The 21,386-nt window shown below is 41.1% G+C and overlaps 1 protein-coding gene across 1 annotated transcript in view; it reads left to right on the forward strand.

Moving 5' to 3' along the window:
* C14H8orf34 (chromosome 14 C8orf34 homolog) overlaps positions 1–21,386 on the forward strand; it is a 515,144-nt gene that overhangs the window by 144,340 nt on the left and 349,418 nt on the right. Inside the window, 1 exon segment of the mRNA XM_064267783.1 lies at positions 13,910–14,038. Coding sequence (XP_064123853.1) covers positions 13,910–14,038 — 129 coding nt within the window.

Raw genomic sequence — 21,386 nt, forward strand, 5'->3', positions numbered from 1 at the left:
CCAAAGGCTTAGGGAAATTCACATACTAGAGTGGATTTATCAGGTTAGACCTACAGACCGACATATGGAGTACGCAGAGGACACACCTTTTACCACAACTGTGAGGAACAAATTTGTGAAGGGAGCTCTGGCATCCTTGAAGACTGCTGTGATTGCTATTTTATGTAAATCAGATTTGACAGTGGAAACTATCCTTACTTAATTAAGACGCCTAACTACAATGGGGCTGATTGGACACCGTGGTAGTAGGGGTCAAGTGGCTGCACTCAATTGATAAAGACAAGATGGGCATGGTTACAGTAACGGACAGTGAAGTCAAAGCAGTAATCAGAATAGTCTGACTCGCGTGGACTTATGGTATTGGCTACTTAGTCATGGTGTCCCTAGGAGTGAAATAGGAAATCTACTAAGTATTTTCTTGATCTGTACAAACAGATGAATTCTAGGTCAAGTGAACAGTAGTCTAACTTGAATCACCAGAATGGAGAGTCACCATCCTTCAATCAATTCCCAGATTGGAATGAGTTTAAAGACCCACAACTCCTTGAATGAAGGGAGGCCTGATCCTCTTGAGGAAGGACTCCAACACCCTGCCAAAATTTTTTACTGCTTATCTTTCTCCCATCCTTCTCCCAAAGGGATCTAAGGCCTTTTATGAGAGTGACTGTTCACTGGGGAAAAGGAAGTAATCAGACTTTTCAGAGATTATTGGGTGCAAACTCTGAACTGACACTAATTCCAGGAGACCCAAAATGTCACTGTGGCCCACTAATCAGAGTGGGGACATATGGAGATCAGGTTATTAATGGAGTCTTGGTTCATGTCTGTCTCACAGTAGGTCCAGCGGGTCCTCAAACCCATTCTCTAGTGATTTCCTCAGTTCCAGAATGCATAATTGAAATAGATACACTCAGCAACTGGCAGAATCCCCATACTGGATTCCTGACAAATAAAGACTATTATGGTAGGAAAAGCCAAGTGGAAATCATTAGAGCTGCCCCTACCTAGGAAAATAGTAAACCAAAAGCAATACTGCATGCCTGGAGGGGTTACAGGGATTACTGCCACCACTGAGGACATGAAGGATGCAGGGGTTGTGATTCCTACCACATCCGCATTCAATTCACCTATTTGGCCTGTGCAAAAAACAGATGGATCTTGGAGAGTGACAATAGATTATCAAAAACTTAACCAGGTGGTGACTCCTGCAGCTGCTGTTCCTGATGTAGTTTCATTGCTTGAGCAAAGTAATACATCTCCTGGTACCTGGTATGCATCTGTTGATCTGGCTGATGCCTTTTTCTCCATACCTGTTTCGAAGGACCATCAGAAGCAGTTTGCCTTCAGCTAGGAAGGCTAGCAATACACTGCACTTGCCTACCTCAGAGCTACATCAGCTCTCCAGCCCTATGTCATAATTTAGTCCACAGGGACCTTGATCACCTTTCCCTTCCACAAGATGTCACGCAGGTCCGTTATGTTGGTGACATTATGTTGATTGGACCTAGTAAGGAAGAAGCGTCAGTTACTTTGGATTTATTGGTAAAACATTTGTGTGCTAGAGGGTGGGAAATTAACCCCACAAAAATTCAGGCACCTTCTATCTCAGTGAAATTTCTAGGGGTCCAGTGATGTGGGGCATGTTGAAATATTCCTTCTAAAGTGTAGGATAAGTTATTGCATCTGGCTGCTCCCACAACTAAAAAGGAGGCACAACACCTAGTGGGCCTCCTTGGATTTTGGAGGCAACATAGTCCTACTTTGGGTGTGCTACTCTGGCCTATTTATCAAGTGACTTGAAAAGCTGCTAGTTTTGGGTGGGGCGCAGAACAAGAGAAGGCTCCGCAACAGGTACAGGCAACTGTGCAAGCCACCCTGCCACTTGGGTCATATGATCTAGTGGATCCACTGGTGCTTGAAGTGTCAGTGGCAGATAGAGATGCTGCTCGGAGTCTTTGGTGGACCCTTATTGGTGAATCACAGTGCAGGCCCTTAGGATTTTGGAGCAAAGCCCTGCCATCCTCTGCAGATAACTACTTTTCTTTTGAGAAACAGTTTTTGGCTTATTACTGGGCCTTAGTAGAGACTGAACACTTAACCATGGAACACCAAGTCACGACGTGGCCTGATCCATACATCATGAAATGGGTGTTGTCTGACCCACAGAGTCATAAAGTTGAATACGTGCATGGCAGTACTCCATCATTAAATGGAACTGGTATATATGAGATAGGGCCTGAGCAGGACCTGAAGGCACAAGTAAGTTGTGTGAGAAGGGGCCCACATGCCCATGGCCTCCACTCCTGTCACATTACCTTCCATCTCTCAGTCTGCACCTATGGCCTTATGGGGAGTTCCTTAGGAACAGTTGACTGAAGAAGAGGAAACTCATGCCTGGTTTACAGGTGGTTCTGTGTGATATGCAGGCACCACTCAAAACTGGACAGTGGCAGCACAACAGCCCCTTTCTGGGACCTCCCTGAAGCACAGTGTTGAAGGGAAATCCTCTCAGTGGGCAGAACTTCGGCCAGTGCAGCTGGTAATTCACTTTGCTTGGAAGGAGAAATGGCCCAATGTGAGACTGTATAGTGATTCATGGGTTGTGACCAATGCTTTGGCTGGATGGTCAGGGACTTGGAAGGAACAAGATTGGAAAATTGGAGTCAAGGATTTATGGGGAAGAGATATGTGGATGGACCTCTCTGAGTGGGCCAAAGAAGTGAAGATATTTGTGTCTCATGTGAATGCTCACCAAAGGGTGACCTGAGCATAGGGTGATTTTAACAATCAAGTGGATAGGTAGACGCGTTCTGTGGAAACCAGTCATCCTCTTTCCCCAGCTACTGCCGTCATTGCTCAATGGGCTCATGAACAAAGTGGCTGTTGTGGCAGCGATGGAGGTTATGCATGTGCCCAGCACCATGGACTTCCACTCACTAGGGCTCAGTGGGCTACAGCCACTGCTAAGTGCCCAATCTGCCAGTGGCAGAGACCAACACTGAGTTCCTGATATGGCACCATCCCTCAAGGTGATCAGTCAGCAACCTGATGGCAAGTTGGATTATATTGGACCACTTCCATCATGCACAGGGCAACGTTTTGTCCTCACTGGAATAGACGCTTACTCTGGATATGGGTTTGCCTTCCCTGCATGCAGTGCTTCTGCCAAAACTACCATCTGCGGACTTACAGAATTCCTTATCCACCATCATGGTATCCCACACAACATTGCCTCAGACGAAGGGACTCACTTCACAGCAAATGGAGTGCAGCAGTGGGCCCATGCTCATGGAATTCACTGGCCTTATCATGTTCCCTGTCATCCTGAAGCAGCTGGCTTGATAGAATAATGGAATGGCCTTCTGAAGACACAATTACGGTACCAGTGAGTGGCAATACCTTGTAGGGATGGGGCAGTGTTCTCCAGGAGGTTGTATATGCTCTAAACCTTTGTCCACTATATGATGCTGTTTTTCCCACAGCCAGGATTCATGGGTCCAGGAATCAAGGAGTGGAAATGGAAGTGGCACCACCCACTATTACCCCTAGTGACCCACTCACAAGATTTTTCCTTCCTGCCCCTGTGACCTTATGCTCTGAAGGTCTACAGGTCTTAGTTCCAAAGGGAGAAATGCTCTCACCTGGAGACACATCACTGAGTCCGTTGAACTGGCAGCTAAGAATGCCACTTGCCACTTTGGGCTCCTTATGCATCTGCCTCAACAGGCAAAGAAGGGAGTTACCATATTGGCTGGTGTGAATGATCCTGATTACCAAGAGGAAATTGGATTGATATATAATGGAGGTAAAGAAGAATAAAACGCTGGTGGCATAGTGGTTAAGTGGTACGGCTGCTAACCAAGAGGTCAGCAGTTTGAATCTGCCAGGCGCTCCTTGGAAACTCTATGGGGCAGTTCTACTCTGTTCTATATGAGTATGTTCTATATGACTATGACTGAGTCAGAATCAACTCCCCGGCAGTGGGTTTGGGAAAGAAGAATATGTCTGGAATGCAGGAGAGCCCTTCGGGCGCCTCGTAGTACTGCCATGCCCTGTGATTAAAGTCAGTGGAAAACTGCAGCAACCCAATTCTGACTTGACTATTAATGACCCAAACCCTTCAGGAATGAAGATTTGGGTCACCCCACCAGGCAAAGAATCATGACCAGCTGAGGTGCTTGCTGAGGGCAAAGGGAATACTGAATGGGTGGTGGAAAAAGGTAGTTCTAAATACCAGTTATGGCCACGTGACCAGTTGCAGAAACAAGGACTTTAATTGTTATGATATTTCTGCTTTGTATGTGTGCATCAAATATTTTTGTCTTCTTCACTTATAAAATATAAGATGTAAATGGGGCTAGTGCGTTTTCAGCTGTACACTTGTTGTATCATAACCCAGTGACCCAGTGCCGTCGAGTTGATTCCGACTCATAGCAACCCTATAAGACAGGGTAGAACTGCCCCATAGAGTTTCCAAGGAGCGCCTGGTGGATTAGAACTGCTGACCTCTTGGTTAGCAGCTGTAGCACTTAACCACTACACCATCAGGGTTTCCATGTTGTATCATGTTAGGCACAAATATGACTTTATAATTGTCTTTATTTAGAGATTATGTATGGCTTAAGGAGATGTGTACATGTGCCAAGTTGATGGGGGGGGACTGTGATAGTTAAGATTGTGTGTCACCTTGGCTGGGCCATGATTTCCAGTGTTTATATGTGAACACTCCCATGATGGGATCTGCTGTGAGTAGCCAATCAGTTGAAGGGAAGTTTCCTTGGGGGTGTGGCCCTGCATCCAAATATAAGCAGATATTCTGGAGTTTTGCTCATTGTGGATCCTGCAGCTGCCTCCTGTTCATCTGACCTCTGGCTCTTGGGCCTTGAGCTATCAGCTTATCTGCTGATCTTGGGATTTGTCAGTCCTCACAGTCTGTAAGTGGAGCCCTGCTCTCTGACCTGCTGATCTTGGGCTCGCCAGCCGCTGCAGCTGAGGAATCAGAAGCCTTGCGGTCTTGCCTGCCAAACTTGGGATTCGTCGATATCAACAGCCTGTAAGTGGAGCCCTGTTCTCTAACCTGCTGATCTTGGGTTCACCAGCCCCTGCAGCTAGGTGAATTGGGAGAAGCCTCTATTCTAATCCATGGCCTTGGGATAGCCCAGCCTCTACAATAGTGTGAGCCATTTCTTTGATATAAATCTCTATATATATTTATACACTTTACTGGTTTTGCTTCTCTAGAGAACCCAGCCTAAGAGACTGGGATATTATCAGGTCCAGGTGTAGGTGACCTGATAATATGTTAAGAGTGCAGTTCATCAAATACAGCTGTTTTTTTAAAAATTATTTTTATTGTACTTTAGATAAAGGTTTACAGGACAAAGTACGCATATTGTTTTACGACATTGGTAAACTGCTCCACGACATATCAGCACTCTTCCTTCTCAACCTTAGTTTCCCTATTACCAGCTTTCCTGTCCCCTCCTGCCTTCTAGTCCTTGCCCCAGGGCTGGTGTGCCCCTTTAGTCTTGTTTTATTTTATGGGCCTGCCCAATCTTTGGCTGAAGGGTGAACCTCAGGAATGACTTTATTACTGAGCTGATGGGGTGTCTATGGGGGCTGTACTCTCAGGATTTCCCCGGTCTCTGTCAGGCCAGCAAGTCTGGTCTTTCTTTTTGAGTTAGAATTTTGTTCCACATTTTTCTCCAAGTGTATCTGGGACCTTCTATTGTGATCCCTGTCAGAGCAGTCAGTGGTGGTAGCCAGGCACCATCTAGTCATACTGGACTCGGTCTGGTGGAGGCAGTGGTAGATGTGCTCCGTTAGTCCTTTGGACTAATCTTTCCCTTGTATCTTTAGTTTTCTTCATTATTACTTGCTCCTGAAGAGGTGAGACCAATGGAGCATCCTAGATGGCCGCTCACAGGGTTTTAAGACCCCAGACGCTACTCACCAAAGTAGAATGTAGAATGTTTTCTTTATAAACTATGTTATGCCAATTGAGCTAGATGTTCCCTGAAACTGTGGTCTCCACAGCCCTCAGCCCAGTAATTCAGTCCCTCAGGAAGTTTGGATGTATCTATGGAGCTTCCATGACCTTGCCTTGTACAAGTTGTGCTGGCTTCCCCAGTATTGTGTACTGTCTTACCCTTCATCGAGGCTACCACTTATCTATTGTCTATTTAGTGTTTTTCCATCCTTACCCTTCCCCTCCCTTGTAACCATCAAAGATTGTTTCTTTTTGTGTGCAAATCTTTTCATGAGTTTTTACAGTAGTGGTCTCATACAATATTTGTCCTTTTGTGATAGACTTATTTAATTCAGCATAATGCCCTCCAGATTCATCTATGTTTGGAGATGCTTCTCAGATTGATCATTGTGTTTATCACTGCATAATACTCCATTGTGTGTATGTACCACAGTTTGATTATCCATTGATCTGTTGATGGACATTTAGGTTGTTTCTATCTTTTTTGCTATTGTGAACAATGCTGCAGTGAACATGGGTGTGCATATGTCTATTCGTATGACAACTCTTATTTCTCTAGGATATATTCCTAGGAGTGGGATTGCCGAATCATATGGTATTTCTAGTTCTAGCTTTCTAAGGAAGCACTGTATTGTTTTCCAAAATGGTTGTATCATTTTGCATTCCCAACAGCAGTGCGTAAGAGTTCCAGTCCCCTTGCAGTGTCTCCAACATTTGTTAGTTCCTGTTTTTTTGATTCATACCAGTAATGCCAGGGTGAGATGGTATCTCATTGTAGTTTTGATTTGAATTCCTCTAATGGCTAGTGATCACGAGCATTTCCTCCTGTGTCTCTTGACCCCTTGAATGTCTTCTTTGGTACAGTGTTTGTCCATTTCCTTTGCCCATTTTTTAATTGGATTATTTGTCTTTTTGTGTTGACGTGTTGGATTTTCTTGTAGATTTTGGAGATTAGGCCTTTGTCTAATTTGTAATAACCAAAAATTTTTTCCCAGTCTTTAGGTTGTCTTTCTACTCTTTTGGTGAAGTCTTTTGATGAGCATAAATGTTTAATTTTTAGAAGATCCCAGTTACCTAGCTTATCTTCTGGAGTTTGTGGTCATTGGTTGTGGTTTGTATCCTGTTAATGCCGTGTATTAGGACCTCTACTGTTGCTTCTATTTTTTCTTCTGTGAACTTCGTAGTTTTTGGCTTCATATTTAGGTCTTTGATCCATTTTGAATTAGTTTTTGTATATGGTGTGAGGTATGGGTGCTGTTTCATTTTTTTGCAGGTGGACATCCAGTTTTGCCAGCACCATTTGTTAAAAAGACTGTCTTTTCCCCCTTTAATGGACTTTGGGCCCTTTTTTGAAAATCTGGTGACCATAGGCATGCAGTTCCTCTTCATCTGAAGATCCATGAACTAAAAAGATTACATTTCTACTTCACACAGTCACTAAACATACAGTGGTGGGTGTCATGGATTGAATTATGTCCCCCCAAAAATGTGTGTATCAGCTTGGTTAGGCCATGCTTCCCAGTATTGAATGGTTGTCCTACATTTTGTGATTGTAGTTTTATGTTAAAAGGATCAGTGTGGGATTATAACACCACTCTCACTTAGGTCACCTCCCTGATCCCTGGGGTGTGGCCTGTACCATCTTTTATCTCTCAAGAGATAAAAGGAAATGGAAGCAAACAGAGAGTTGGGGACCTCAAGCCACCAAGAAAGCAGCACCAGGAGCAGAGCATGTCCTTTGGACATGGGGTCCCTGTACCTGAGAAGCTCCCTGACCAGGGGAAGATTGAGGACAAAGACCTTCCTCCAGACCCAACAGAGAGAAAAAGCCTTCCCCTAGAGCTGATGCCCTGAATTTGGATTTGTAACCTACTAGACTGTGAGAAAATAAATTTCCCTTTGTTAAAGCCATCCACTTGTGGTATTTCTGCTATGGCAGCACTAGATGACTAAGATGGTGGAATAGGCATAGGAGAAAAAGGATAAATACTAGGGACAGCTCCATGCAAAAAGAGGAAAAATGGGAACACACCACATGTTGTGGTTCACAGCACTTTTAAAATCCAGTTGGGTTATTGATAGTGTCTTGATGAAGACCCAGTTCTACCACCTGGGAATTGTTTACTGTGGCTCTTGCTTCTACCCTCTGGGTCCATGATCCTGTTTTTAAGTCATCCTTCCTTTTCCGTAAAGTCATCCTTTCTTGCAGCCAAGTAGTTTTCCTCTGAACCTTCTAGCCTGCAAAAAGTTGGACTCTGCAGGCCAATTTTTCTTTTATATTGCCTCTGCTCAGTTTAGCGCCAGTTCACATAATTATTTTTGAAACTTTGTGGGCTTTTTATGAATCAGTTGATAATCCATTGTTTTAAATGATAATTATACCCACAAATCTCTTTAAGATAAACCCTTCTTTGCCTTAGGCTTTATGTCAGACTTCTGTGATACACCATCCTGAAGATTCTTAAAGGACCTTTTGTTTACTAGAAAGGATCTGTAAAGCATACCTTTAAGATTCTTGGAGAGACTTTTGGCTGCTGAGTATTTCTTTTAGGCATCAATTTCAAGCATTCTGAAATCTTAGTAAATGATCTCCTAAAGTGACCTTGGAGCCCTGGTAGCACAGTGGTTAAGAGCTTGGCTGCTAACCAAAAATTTGGTTCGAATCCACCAGCCACTCATTGGAAACACTATGGGGCAGTTCTACCCTGTGCTATAGGGTTGAGGAGTTTAAATCAGCTCAATGGCAACAGGTTTGGTTTTTAACGTGAGCCTAGATTTGTCTTTGCTCTGAAGCCCTATCTTAATTGAGAATTTTGGATAGGCTGGGAATAGGGAACAATTTTATTTTCAAACTAAGCAAGTCTTGGTTCCTTTATGTGTAGTAGCTCTAACTTTAGCTTCTCTCTCTCCTCTCTCATTTTATTATCTGCAGTGAGCAGAAGTCAAACAATACCTTCAGCACTCTGTTGGGAAATCTCCTTACCTAGATCATCCTGTCAATTAGGTTCATTATCTGTTTTTCATATTATTGCAAAGCACAGTGTTCCTTTAAATAATAATAATTTCCTTTAAGCCCTCACCTACAGCCTCATCCAGAGCCATCAGGATTTTGGTAGTGTCTTTCAAGGCCTTTCAGACTTCTGATTGTCATCTGATTGTAGGCACACAATGGTATGTTTAGGTTTTTGCACAGTTGTACCCCACTCCTGGTCCCAAAATATGTTCCACTTACTCAAAACATAGTGGCTTAACAACACAATAACCACAGATTACTCATAATTTCTGAGGGATTTTTTATGGCTTAGCTGGGCAGTTCTTTTTTTTTTATTTTTTATTGTGCGTTAAGTGAAAGTTTACAAATCAAGTCAGTCTCTCACACAAAAGCTTAAATACACCTTGCTGTGTACTCCTAGTTGCTCTCCTGCTAATGAGACAACACACTCTTCCTTTCCACCCTGTATTCCCCATGTTCATTCAGCCAGCTCCTATCCCCCTCTGCCTTCTCATCTCACCTCCAGACAGGAGCTGCCCACCTAGTCTCCTGTGTCTGCTTGAGCCAAGAAGCTTACTCCTCACCAGTATCATTTTGTGTCTCCAGTCCAATCCCTGTCTAAAGAGTTGGCTTTGGGAATGTTCCTGTCTTGGGCTCACAGAACGTCCAGGGACCATGAACTCCAGGGTCCGTCTACTCTCAGTCAGACCATTAAGTCTGGTCTTTTTATGAGAATATGAGGTCTGTATCCCACTGTTCTCCTGCTCCAACAAGGATTCTCTGTTGTGTTCCTTGTCAGGGCAGTCATTGGCTGTAGCCGGGCCCCATCTAGTTCTTCTGGTCTCAGGCTGATATAGTCTCTGGTTTATGTGGAGCTGGGCAGTTCTGACTCAGGTTCTCCTGTAAGGTTGCAGTTAGGTGGTGGCTGGGACTGTTGTCTTCTCAAAGACTTCTTCATTCATATATCTCGTGCCTAGGCTGTGAAGCTCAGTTGGATGATAAAGCAGGTGGAGCTCCTTGGGCATCTGTATTTCTATGCAGTTTTCTTACGTAGTAGCTTAAGGTCCAGTGGCAGGTATTCGAAGAAAGAGACCCAGGTAGAAACATACTATCTTTATGACCTAGTCTCAGAAGTCACTCCACAACACATCTCTGTATTCTATTGGTTGCGACAGTTAAACAGTTTCAAGAGGAGGGATCACAGACCTTATGTATCAGTAGAAGAATGTTGACATCATATTATCATAGGAACTTGTAGGATAGCATAGATGTCTCTGTGTTACTCCAGAAAATACATACTAATATAGTAAAGGACACAGAAGTCTAAATCATAAAAGAAAGAAATTGATATGTTGGACTTAATAAAAATTAAGGATTTTTGCTGTTTAAAAAGTACCATCATAAATCAATGTTAATTTTTATTGTGATATTATATTTATGCAGGATGTTACCATTGAGGAAAACTGAATAAAAGGTTTATAGAATTTTTCTGTGTTATTTCATACACCTGCACGTGAATCTGCTATTATCTCAAAATAAAAAGTAAAAAAAAAAAATGTGCCATCAGCAAAATAAATATTCAAGCCAAAATTGAGAGAAGATATGTGCAGCCCATATGTCTGGCAGACAACTTGTATCCAGAGTATATAAGAAGTATAAATTAATTAAAAAATCTAGATGAGCAAAACTTTTGATGTTTGAATATAAACAAAATACCATAGAATAAATTTTAGTAAATTGAAATTACAGTATAGTACGAAAATCATTTACCATGATCAAGTAGACTTTATTCCATAAGTGGGGTCCCTGGGTCGTGCAAACGGTCGATGTATTCGGCTGCTGAGACGTTTGAGTCCACCCAGAGATGCCTCAGAATAAAACACTGGCAATCTGCTTCCGAAAAATCAGTTACTGAAAACTTCATGGAGCACAGTTCTACTCTGACATGCATGGGGTCACCACAATTGGAATTACTCAAAGGCAGCTGTTTTGTTTTTAAATTATAGTAGTGCAAGATATTACTGGTCAGGGGTACAGAGGTTCTGTCGGGGTGATGAAAAAGTTTTGGAAAAAAATAGTGATGGTTGTACAACGTTGAGAGTGTGATAAATGACTTGGGATTGGACACCTGAAAATGGTTAAAATGACAAATTTTGTTTGTACATTTTACCACAATTAAAGACATTTGGCAAATTTTGCATTCTTCAATAATACTTTTTTTTTTTTCTCCCTAATCTGCACTTTTTCCTTTTTGGAAATGTTCTCTCACTTCATTCTGTTGTCAGCTAAACCCTTCAACTGCTAGATGATAGTGATGCCAATAGAATCAGTAATTGAAAAGTGAGTTGAAAGTGATACTGACTTTTAAAAAAATCTATTCTCTTCCTTTGTAAATTAAAAAAGAGAAACCTTGATGGCATATAGCAATTAAAAAAAAATAGATAATGAAATGATGCAGATTATAGAAATTATTCAAAGGAGGTTTGCAAACATGTTGAGGTGTGTGGTACAGCTGTTGCTTTATCTGCTCCCTCACCCAAACTGTGTCTCCTAGCCTGGGTTGGTCCCCAGGGATTCCTTAGGGAATGGCCTGTGAGGTAATAGCAGTATGCCTGAAAGTCTTTTCCATAGCTGTTGATCCGAGTCAACTGTTTCATTCTCCACTGTTGGAGCACCAGTGTGTTGACATTAGCTGACATCTGTATCCCAGAGTCCTTTAAACAAAGAAACTCCAACGAGGTAGTTGTGTGCTAATTTTTAAATATGTAAATCCATTGAAAACCCACTGCCGTCTAGTAGATAATGACAGCGACCCTACAGGACAGAGTAGAGCTGCCCCATAGAGTTTCCAAGGAGTGCCTGGGGGATTTAAGCTGCCAACTTCTTGGTTAGCAGCCACAGTACTTAACCACTACGCCACCAGGCTTTCCATTTAAATATATAGCTTTTTAAAATTATGGAAGTAACTTTGCTTTATTGGACAATTTAAAAAGTACAGGCATGTAGAATGATAAATCTCTTCCTCTTTACCCAAAACCAAAAAATCAAACCCATTGCCATCAAGTTGATTGCAACTCGTATCAACCCTATAGAACAGAGTAGAACCACCCCATAGGGTTTCCAAGGAGTGGCTGGTGGATTCGAACTGCTGACCTTTTGGTTAGCAGCTGAACTCTTAACAACTGCACCACCAGGGCTCCCTCTTCCTTCCTCTTTACCCTCCTCAAATTCTACTCCCTTAGAAATTAAAAAAAAAAAGAAAAAGATAGTTGTCATTGAGTCGAATCTGAATCACGGTGACTCCACGTGTGTCATAGTAGAACTGTGCTCCATAGAGTTTTTAATGGCTGATTTTTCATAAGTAGGTCACCAGGCCTTTCTTTCTAGGCATCTCTGGGTGGACTCAAACTTCCACCCTTTAGTTAGCAGCAGAGCATGTTAAACCATTTGTGTTCCTTAGGAACTCCCCTAGACATAATTTGTATCTTTCATATCATTTTCTTTGTACAGACTAACATATACAATATGTATGGGTTGATTTGCTTTATTAAAATGTACACATTCTTCAGCAGCTGAAGGACGTTTAGATTATTTATAGGGTTTTGCCATCACAAACTATTTGTTGAAAGAAATAAACATCTTGCACTTTCTACTAAAATAAAAACATTTGTGCATATATATGCAAGCACAGTTGTGTTCATTTCTTCATGAATTTTCCAGACATGAGATTCCTGGGTCACAGGAGCAGTGCATGTTTTATTGTAATGGATGCCACCAGTTTACTTTTTTAAAAAGGTTGCCAAGAGTTATATTTCAATCAGTAGTAATCTGAGGATGTATTTCCTGTATTCTTACCATGTAAGTGTTCTTAAAATTATTTAATTTTATTTTTATTTTAAATAATACCTGGTTGAAAATTAAAATAGTATTATAAGGTAGCAATGTCCTTGTATTTCCTCCATTTTGCTCCTAAAAGGGAACCACTTTTAACTCTTTTAGATGTTTCTTCTGGTACACAGAATCTTGATTGGCCCCTTATTGGGTATAGGATTCTAAGTTAGAAATACTCTTCATTTGGAATTTGGGAGCTGTTGCTGCCCTGCTTTCTAAGGCCAAGTATTGCTAATAAGAAGTCAGATAATTTGATTTTTTGCTATCCCTCCTTCTGGGACTTAGATTTCAGTTTTCTCTATCTTGCTAAACCCAGTTACCCCTCATCAGTCCATTTTTTAACTTCTAAAAATTATGTTGCTATTTTCAAGTAATGGCTTTTCTTCTCATTCACCTAATACTTTGAGAGAGAGAGAAAAAAAAAATCCCTTTACTGGAATGTGATTTTAGTGAAGATTTCGGGTAAGTGAAGCTACGTACATGTATTCAGTCTTTTGTGTTTTCAGAAGACATAGCAAAAATGTCTTTAAAATGTTTCCTAAATGTTGGTGGAGTTAGTAATTATTTTTTACAATATGTACTTTGCCTGTTTTCCCCTGAACTACAGAAATGACTATTTTCAAATCAATACCTGAATTTTCTTCTTTCCATCAGCACTGTCACACTTCCCTTCATTTTTTCAGTTAAAATGCTTTCTTCAGGCCCGACTTTATAACTCACAAGAAAACCGTCTTCGAGAGAAACACATTTTATTCTGTACGTTGATTTTGCTGCAGTCTTTCACATAATGGTGAATATTAAGTTTATATCTTTATTTAGCATGCTTACGGACTAACTGGAAACCCTGGTGGTGTAGTGGTTAAGTACCATGGCTGCTAACAAAGGGTTGGCAGTTCGAATCCGCCAGGCACTCGTTGGGGAAACTCTATAGGGAAGTTCTACTCTGTCTTATAGGTTCGGTGTGAGTCAGAATCGACTTGACAGCACTGGGTTTTGGTTTTATGGACTAACCTTTCTTTTTTTTTTTTTTTTCTTAGTGCCAAGGTCAGCCGAGCATCCTAAATGGAACTGGCGGACTAAACCTGAAAGCCGTGATTTTGATGAATTAAACCACATCCTTCAGGAGAGCAGGAAGCTGGGAAAAGCCCTTGAGAATCTCTCTCGAAGTAAGTTCATTTACTTGATCATAATTGAAATTCCTAACCGATATTAAAAGCAACCACATTCATTACTATTGCCAGTAACCCATTGCCAACATCCTTCTTATAATTCTGTGAGAGGCTGAGGAGTTCTAAGGGTGTGAGATTGGAAACGAGGATTGATTGTGCATTTTATACACAGCGTGGTGGGAAGACTGGTTATACAGAGTAGGAGGATCTATAGAACCCCATGGCTATTTGACTCCAGCCTCTGCAACATGGTGTCTGCCACCCAGACCAAACATACACCTAATTGTATCTTCTGCATTCTTCTTTGAAACATACATAGCTTTGTGTCATTGCAGTTGATATGCTTTTCTTTGCTGCCACTAGTTCTTGATGTCTCTAAACTGCTTAAGGGTAGTAGCTGGGTCTCATTCTTCTCAGAATCCTTTCAGTGCCCAGTGCAGTGCCTTGTAACTTACCTTATTGAAAAAAACAGCGACTCCGTAATGTGAGGGTGAACGACTTTAGGCCAGTCATTAAACGTTCATGGGCCTCAGTTCTCTCGTCTCCAAAACAAGTAAGACGTTATCGAGCCTACTTCATCTGGTTGATGAGAAGTTTTAAAATGATATATTTCAAGTAAAAAATAAATATTATTGTCGTGATAGTAGGCAATCAAACAAGTATTTAATAAATGGTTTTATTCTATACATGTAGACATATGTATCTACCTTATGGTTTTAGTTGTAAGCTCAACTTATTCCTGTCTTTCTCTAGTTCTTAAGTATTTCTCAACATTAAAAATTAGGCACTTTGGAAATACACTAATGCTGTGGCCTCGTGGAATCGACTTGATGGCACTGGGTTTGGTTTTTTTTTTTTGTGGCCTCATTAAAATTTTCTTTTGATGCTGTGGAATATTAAATACTAAAATATAAAGTATTAAAACACTAACAGATTCTAGGGGGTTGTATTTTAGGATTTGTACGTTTTTCACGTAGCGTCAAAACCCACTGCCATCGAGTGGATTCTGACTCATAGCGACCCTATAGGACAGAGTAGAACTGCCCCATAGAGTTTCCAAGAAGTGCCCGGCGGATTTGAACTGCCAGCCTCTTGGTTAGCAGCCATAGCACTTAACCACTATGCCGCCAGGGTTTCCTCACATTTTACAGATTTCATGATTTGTGTCAAAGTTAAGTGTTGTTACTTGGTACATTTGGGGAGAAGTAATATATTAAAAAAAAAAAAATGTGTGTATATATACATATGTATAAAAAATACTTTAGTACATGTATACTTTAGTATATATGTTTTATCTTAATGTTATGTATAAAGTATGTATACCAAAACCTGTGTAATAAAGGTGCTTGACAGCATTTATATGTATATATATATTTTAGTACGTATATATACTCAAGTATGTATATACGTGTGTGTGTGTATATACTTTATATAGATAAAGTATATATACTTCAGTCTTTTCATACGTCTTCATTAATATCTCACCAGGACCTTTCCTCAGACTTTGGTGCAATTAACTCATCTTGAAGTTAAGCTGCCTTATGATAGGACCTTATACTTTTGCCATTAGCAGACATCCTCTGGATGGCATTCAAGAAAGCCCTGCTTTTTGCTAGATTTACTTTTGGAGAAAAGAGTAAAATGAGTTTTGAGCTTATTACTGTATTATGTTCACGAAAAGAGCCTGACCTATTAATGTGGCAAAGGTGTATATGAATATCTACAATCTGACTCTTTGGGCAGAACCCGCGGTTCTTTATTTATAGCCTCTCAGTTTACCTCATTACATGAGCCAAGGGAAAGATGAGTAAAGACTGTACCTGATTATTACAGATCTCTCAATATACTAATAGCCATTTTTGTTCTTTTACTATATGACAGCTGCCTTGCAAGCACTTGTTATAATATTGTTAATGTGGAAGATAGTATTTGGCCAACCCCAAAACTTGTGTAATAAAGGTGCTTGACAGCATTTCAGTTACGTCCTTGCCTAGGTTAATAGCAGTAGTGTCAGGGTTCAAGCTATGGTCTCACCTAGAAACAGCTGAGTGAGGAGTTACAGGTGGAGTCTCATAACTAAGTCCTGGATCAGAAGTTAGTGGTAGGCTCTTTTGATGCTTGCAGGGGGGCCGGGAGAAATAAGAATGTCCTGGTAGCAATCCTTAGTCAGAATGCTGACTAAGGAGACAGTAGTTGGATTGCTGACATGGGAGAGATGCAGATGTGGGACATAGGTCTCGGGCTAACGTCGGGCCCAAAGAAGCTACTAGATGAGGTACCAGCTTGCCAGAATAAGGTGTAACATTCAGCTTCTACAAATATGGCGGAGGGTTGCTTTTGGCTTCACCTGATTTTAAAGGAACTTTATTTTTTGTGGGGGTAGTAGTGGGATTTGTGGGGGAGAAAAAGGATAGTTGGTTATGTAGGGAGGGATCACTCTTTTCTCTGTGTAAGGTTTCTGAGTCTCTTTCTGAACAAAATACTCCTTCCTTGGAATGACTTGAATTTCAGTGATTTCCACTCTGTTAATTGTAATACTGAATCCTTGTCTTCGGCTCAGCATGTTCACTAGCAGGTTACCAGTCCGCCCGGGATTGTTTGTGTGAACAGGTAGAAATGCAGCTTTGCTATAGTTGTGATTGCAATTATGCAGTCGCAGGCTAGTTCTTCCATCATCCTGAGACAGAACACCCTTAATTCTTTCTGAGTCTTATTTGACTCATAATGGCTCCTGGTCAGTAGCTCTTTCTCTAATCTGATGGTAATTTTATTACTCTTCTTTTTAATTACTAGGCAAAGGTGGGATATGGACTCTTCCTCTATATATGGTCAGAAGGAATATTCGGTGTCTTCATGGTAGACCTTTCTCCCATTGTCAGAGCCGTTGAACTCCTAATTTTAATACTGTCTGTTAAGAATTCTCTCTGGCAAGATTAACCTTTGCTTTATCTTAGTCATGCTTTCTAAAAAATGCTGTACGTTTAAGAAGTATTATTTAGTTGAGATTGACACCCAAAATACCATTTATGTCCCTCAAAATGATAGAATTAGCACTGTAGCAATCAGCTTATCCAGAGTCTGTCTCTCTCTCTCACACACAGACACATATACATTTAAGATGAGGCTCAAGTAATAACAGAGAGGATTAGATATTTGTGGAACAACGCACCAAAACTGTGTGTTACTCACAGGTTGTACCCCATTTCTAGATAGCCTGGAGGCCATTAGAAAAAGGATGCTGGTAACTAATATGGATAGCTCCATAAACATCACGTCCTTCTGATTAGAGCCTGGATACATATTAACATATGAAAAGTATCTGTTATTACTTACAGTAAGAAATGGACAGTATACAACAGGTGAGTGACCCCCGCCCAACTCAGAAGCTGTCCGGGCAGACATGATGACTTCCAGCTCCCTCTGCTTTGTGTTGTGGGTGGGAGACTTTAATGGGACAGTTATATGACACACCAGTCTCCCCAAGCTTCTGGAAACTGTCCTGGTGGTTATTAATTCTTCCACATTTGCCCTCCATTTGGCATCATGGACACAATGGACACAATGGGAGCCTACTTGCCACTGGTCCCCTCCTGACTAGGTAGGTCCCCTTAGGTAGGCTGTAAGCTTAATGCTACGTGAGCCCCACTGGCACCATAGCTGAGGAAACGATGAAGTTTCCTAGTAAGCCATTTTTATACTCTGAAGTCCACGTGGCAGACTACATGGGCAAGCCTCGGGCCTCAGAGGATGATGCAGTGGAGGCCTCATCATGCCCTTTTTCTTCAGGAGGCCTGTTGCCAAGGAGATGAGTTGGAGACTCCCAGTTTATTTACATATGTTTAAGCTTGGCCTGGAGCCCTGGTGACACAGTGGTTAAGAGTTATGGCTGCTATCCAAAGGTTGGCAGTTTGAATCCACCAGTCACTTCTTAGAAGCCCTGTAGGGCAGTTCTACTCTGTCCTGTAGGGTTGCTATGAGTTGGAATTGACTTTTCGACAACGGGTTTGATTTTTTTTGAAGCTTGGCCTGGATATTTTAGAAAGACAAAAAGTACCTTAATTGCTCAGGCTATTTTCGGGAACCAGATACAAAAAGCTAAGCTTAGTTCTTTGTCCCACAATATTCTTCTAGAGTTTTCAAACGTGATTTTCGTTTCACTAACAACTCCATCACCTCAGCTGCTCGACTATAAGTACAGTGTTCTTTTTCTGGCTGTTTATAAACTTCTTAATGTATTTTTTTATCTTAAAGTCTGTCACGAACTATGATGCTCTTGTTGATATTACAGCTGTTGACATCAAGTCGATTTTGACTCATAGAAACCCTACAGGACAGAGTAGAACGGCCCCTTAGGGCTTCCAGGGCTGTAATCTTTATGGTAGCAGACTGCCACATCTTTGAACCACTGGCTTTTCGTTTCTCAGTCAAGTGGTTAACTTACTGTGCCACCAGGGCCCCGGTCTTGTAGACATGTGAGAATGACTGAAAGTGGCTTGCAGTGCCACATGGTAGTGATATGGTAAGCATAGTGTGTTTTTGGTGCCTGGCTACATCTCTTTGCAGCAACACTGAATTTTCTTCAAGCATTTCTTCTCTCCTCCTAGGAACCTGGACTTATGCCCATTTCCTCCAATAGATATCCAACATGTAAGGAAAATTATTTTGAATAGGAAACTTTGAAGATACAAGACCTTTTCATCCCAAAATAATACATCTCTTATACCAGTTGCAAGGAGCCCTGGTGGCATAGTGGTTAAGTGCTTGGCTGCTAACTGAAACATTGGCAGTACAAACCCACCAGCCGTGCCACAGGAGAAAGATATGGCCATCTGCTTCCCTAACATGGAAACCCTATGAGGCAGTTCTGTACTGTACTATAGGGTCTCTATGAGTCAGAATCAACTTGATGGCAATGGATTTGGGATACCAGTTGTTGTCAGGTTGATTCCAACTCATGGTGATCCCATGGGTGTCAGAGTAGAACTGTGGTCCAAAGGATTTTCACTGACTGATTTTTCAGGAGTACATCACTAGGCCCTCCTTTTGAGGTGCCTCTGAGTGGACTTGGACCTCCAACCTTGGCTAGCAGCTGGGCATGTTAACTGCACCACCCAGGGGCTCCTGCATCTCTTAAACTGTCTGCAATTGCAGGGCTGGAGGGCAGTGTCCTTTTTGGTGCATCATAACTGGGCCTGTCATCTTATTACTGGTGATACTAACCTTAATCATTTGGTAAAGGTGGTGCACACCAGGTTTCTCTACTGTAGATGTAACCTTTTCCCTTTTTTTACTTTGTAGTTAATAAATATTCTTGAAACTATGAAAATATCATCCTTCCTTTCAAATTTTTACCCACTAATTTTAGCATCTCTTGGTGGACCTTGCTTGTAACAATTAGTACTGTGGTATTTCAAAAGTGATTTTATATTTTCTCATTCCTTTTATGTTTATTAGCTGAAATTCTTCCATAATGTAGAGAAGAAAAGATAGACGTTTAACCATTCCCAAAATAAAAGGGCTTATTTACCTTTGCTTGTAATTGGTCATATTTCTTTTTATCTAATATTTTGATATAGATGAAGATATAGGCATGAATGTAGACATAGATATAAGCATCTCCCTAAATATATTGCTATAAAAACTCATTGCTCTCAAGTCGATTCCAACTCATAATGACCCTACAGGACAGAGTAGAACTTTTCCACAGGGTTTCCAAGGAGCGCCCGGTGGATTTGAACTGCCAGCCTTCTGGTTAGTGGCTGAACTCTTAACAATCACACTACCAGGGTTTCCATAGAAAGAATAAAATAAACATTCCAAAGCCTATTTCACACTGATTTTTGTTGGTTTGGGAAATACTAAATTTACCAGATTAAATTTACTCAATAGTTTTTTGGAGAAATAACATCTAGAAGGGGAACATTTGTTGTGAGACCTTGATATCGCCTTTTCTATCTACGTTTTTCATAATCTCATTCTCTACCTATGTCATAGACATATTCTGAAAAAAAAGTGTCTCCAGGTATTTTTGCTTCAGTAGAAATCCGAGGTAGCATTCTCAGTAATTATTAATTTAGAAACTCTGGTGGCATAGCGGTTAAGTGCTGCGGCTGCTAATCAAAGGGTCGGCAGTTTGAATCCGCCAGGTGCTCTTTGGAAATGCTATGGGGCAGTTCTGCTCTGTCCTATAGGGTTGCTATGAGTTAGAATTGACTCGACGGCACTAGGTTTGGTTTGTTTTTTTGGTTTAGGTCCCATCAAAATAAATACTTTTGCTCCCTACAATTCTTTGTGGAGATAGATATGTGTATTTATAAATAATCAGTAATTTTAGGAAACTTTTTTGGAGAATGAAAACAAATGGTGCCTTTTTATTAGACATCTGTTATGCTATTATGAATGTTCCTCTGTTGAATAATATCTTCTCATTTACTGTATTCGAAACACACACACACACACACACACATAAATGCCCACGTGTCTGAACTTGAATTTGAAGTTTAAATTCATTGTTAGGTATGCATTTTTTAAAGTGTCAGGTTTTGAATATTTTATGCACTCTATACAGGCACACCTCATTTTATCGCACTTCGTTTTATCGTGCTCCACAGATACTGCGTTTTTTACAAATTGAAGGTTTGGGGCAACCCTGCATTGAGCAATGCTATCAGCACCATTTTTCCAACAGCGTGTGCTCACTTTGTGTCTGTCACATTTTGGTAATTCTCTCAGTACTTCAGACTTTTTCATTATTATTTTATCCGTGATGGTGATCTGTGATCAGTGGTCTTCGACGTTACTATTGTAATTGTTTTGGGGTGCCATGAACCATGCCCATGTTAAGACAGTGAACTTAATAAATGTGTGTGTTCTGGCTTCTCCACTGTTGGGCTGTTCCCTCCGTCTCTATACCTCTCCTTGAGCCTCCCTATTAACTGGAGGTGTGACAGTATTGGAATTAGGCCAACTAATAACCCTGATGTTGTAGTGGTTAAGAGCTATGGCTGCTAACCAAAAAGATCGGTGTTTGAATTCACTGGGTGTTCCTTGGAAACTCTGTGGCGCAGTTCTGCTCTGTCCTATTGGGTCACTATGGGTCGAAATAGACTCCCTGGCGACAGGTTTTTTTTTTTTTTTAAATAGCCCTACAATGGCCTGTAAGTGTTCAAAAGCTGGAAACGATTAAGCTTAGTGAGGAAGGCATGTCAAAAGCTGAGATAGGCTGAAAGCTAGGCCTCTTGTGCCAAAGAGTTAGCCAGGTTGTGAATGCAAAGGAGAACTTCTTGAAGGGAATTAAAAGTGTTAGTCCAAGTGAACACATGAATGATGAGAAAGCAAGACAGCC

Source organism: Loxodonta africana, chromosome 14 (assembly GCF_030014295.1).
Source record: "Loxodonta africana isolate mLoxAfr1 chromosome 14, mLoxAfr1.hap2, whole genome shotgun sequence".
Taxonomy (NCBI): Eukaryota; Metazoa; Chordata; class Mammalia; order Proboscidea; family Elephantidae; genus Loxodonta; species Loxodonta africana.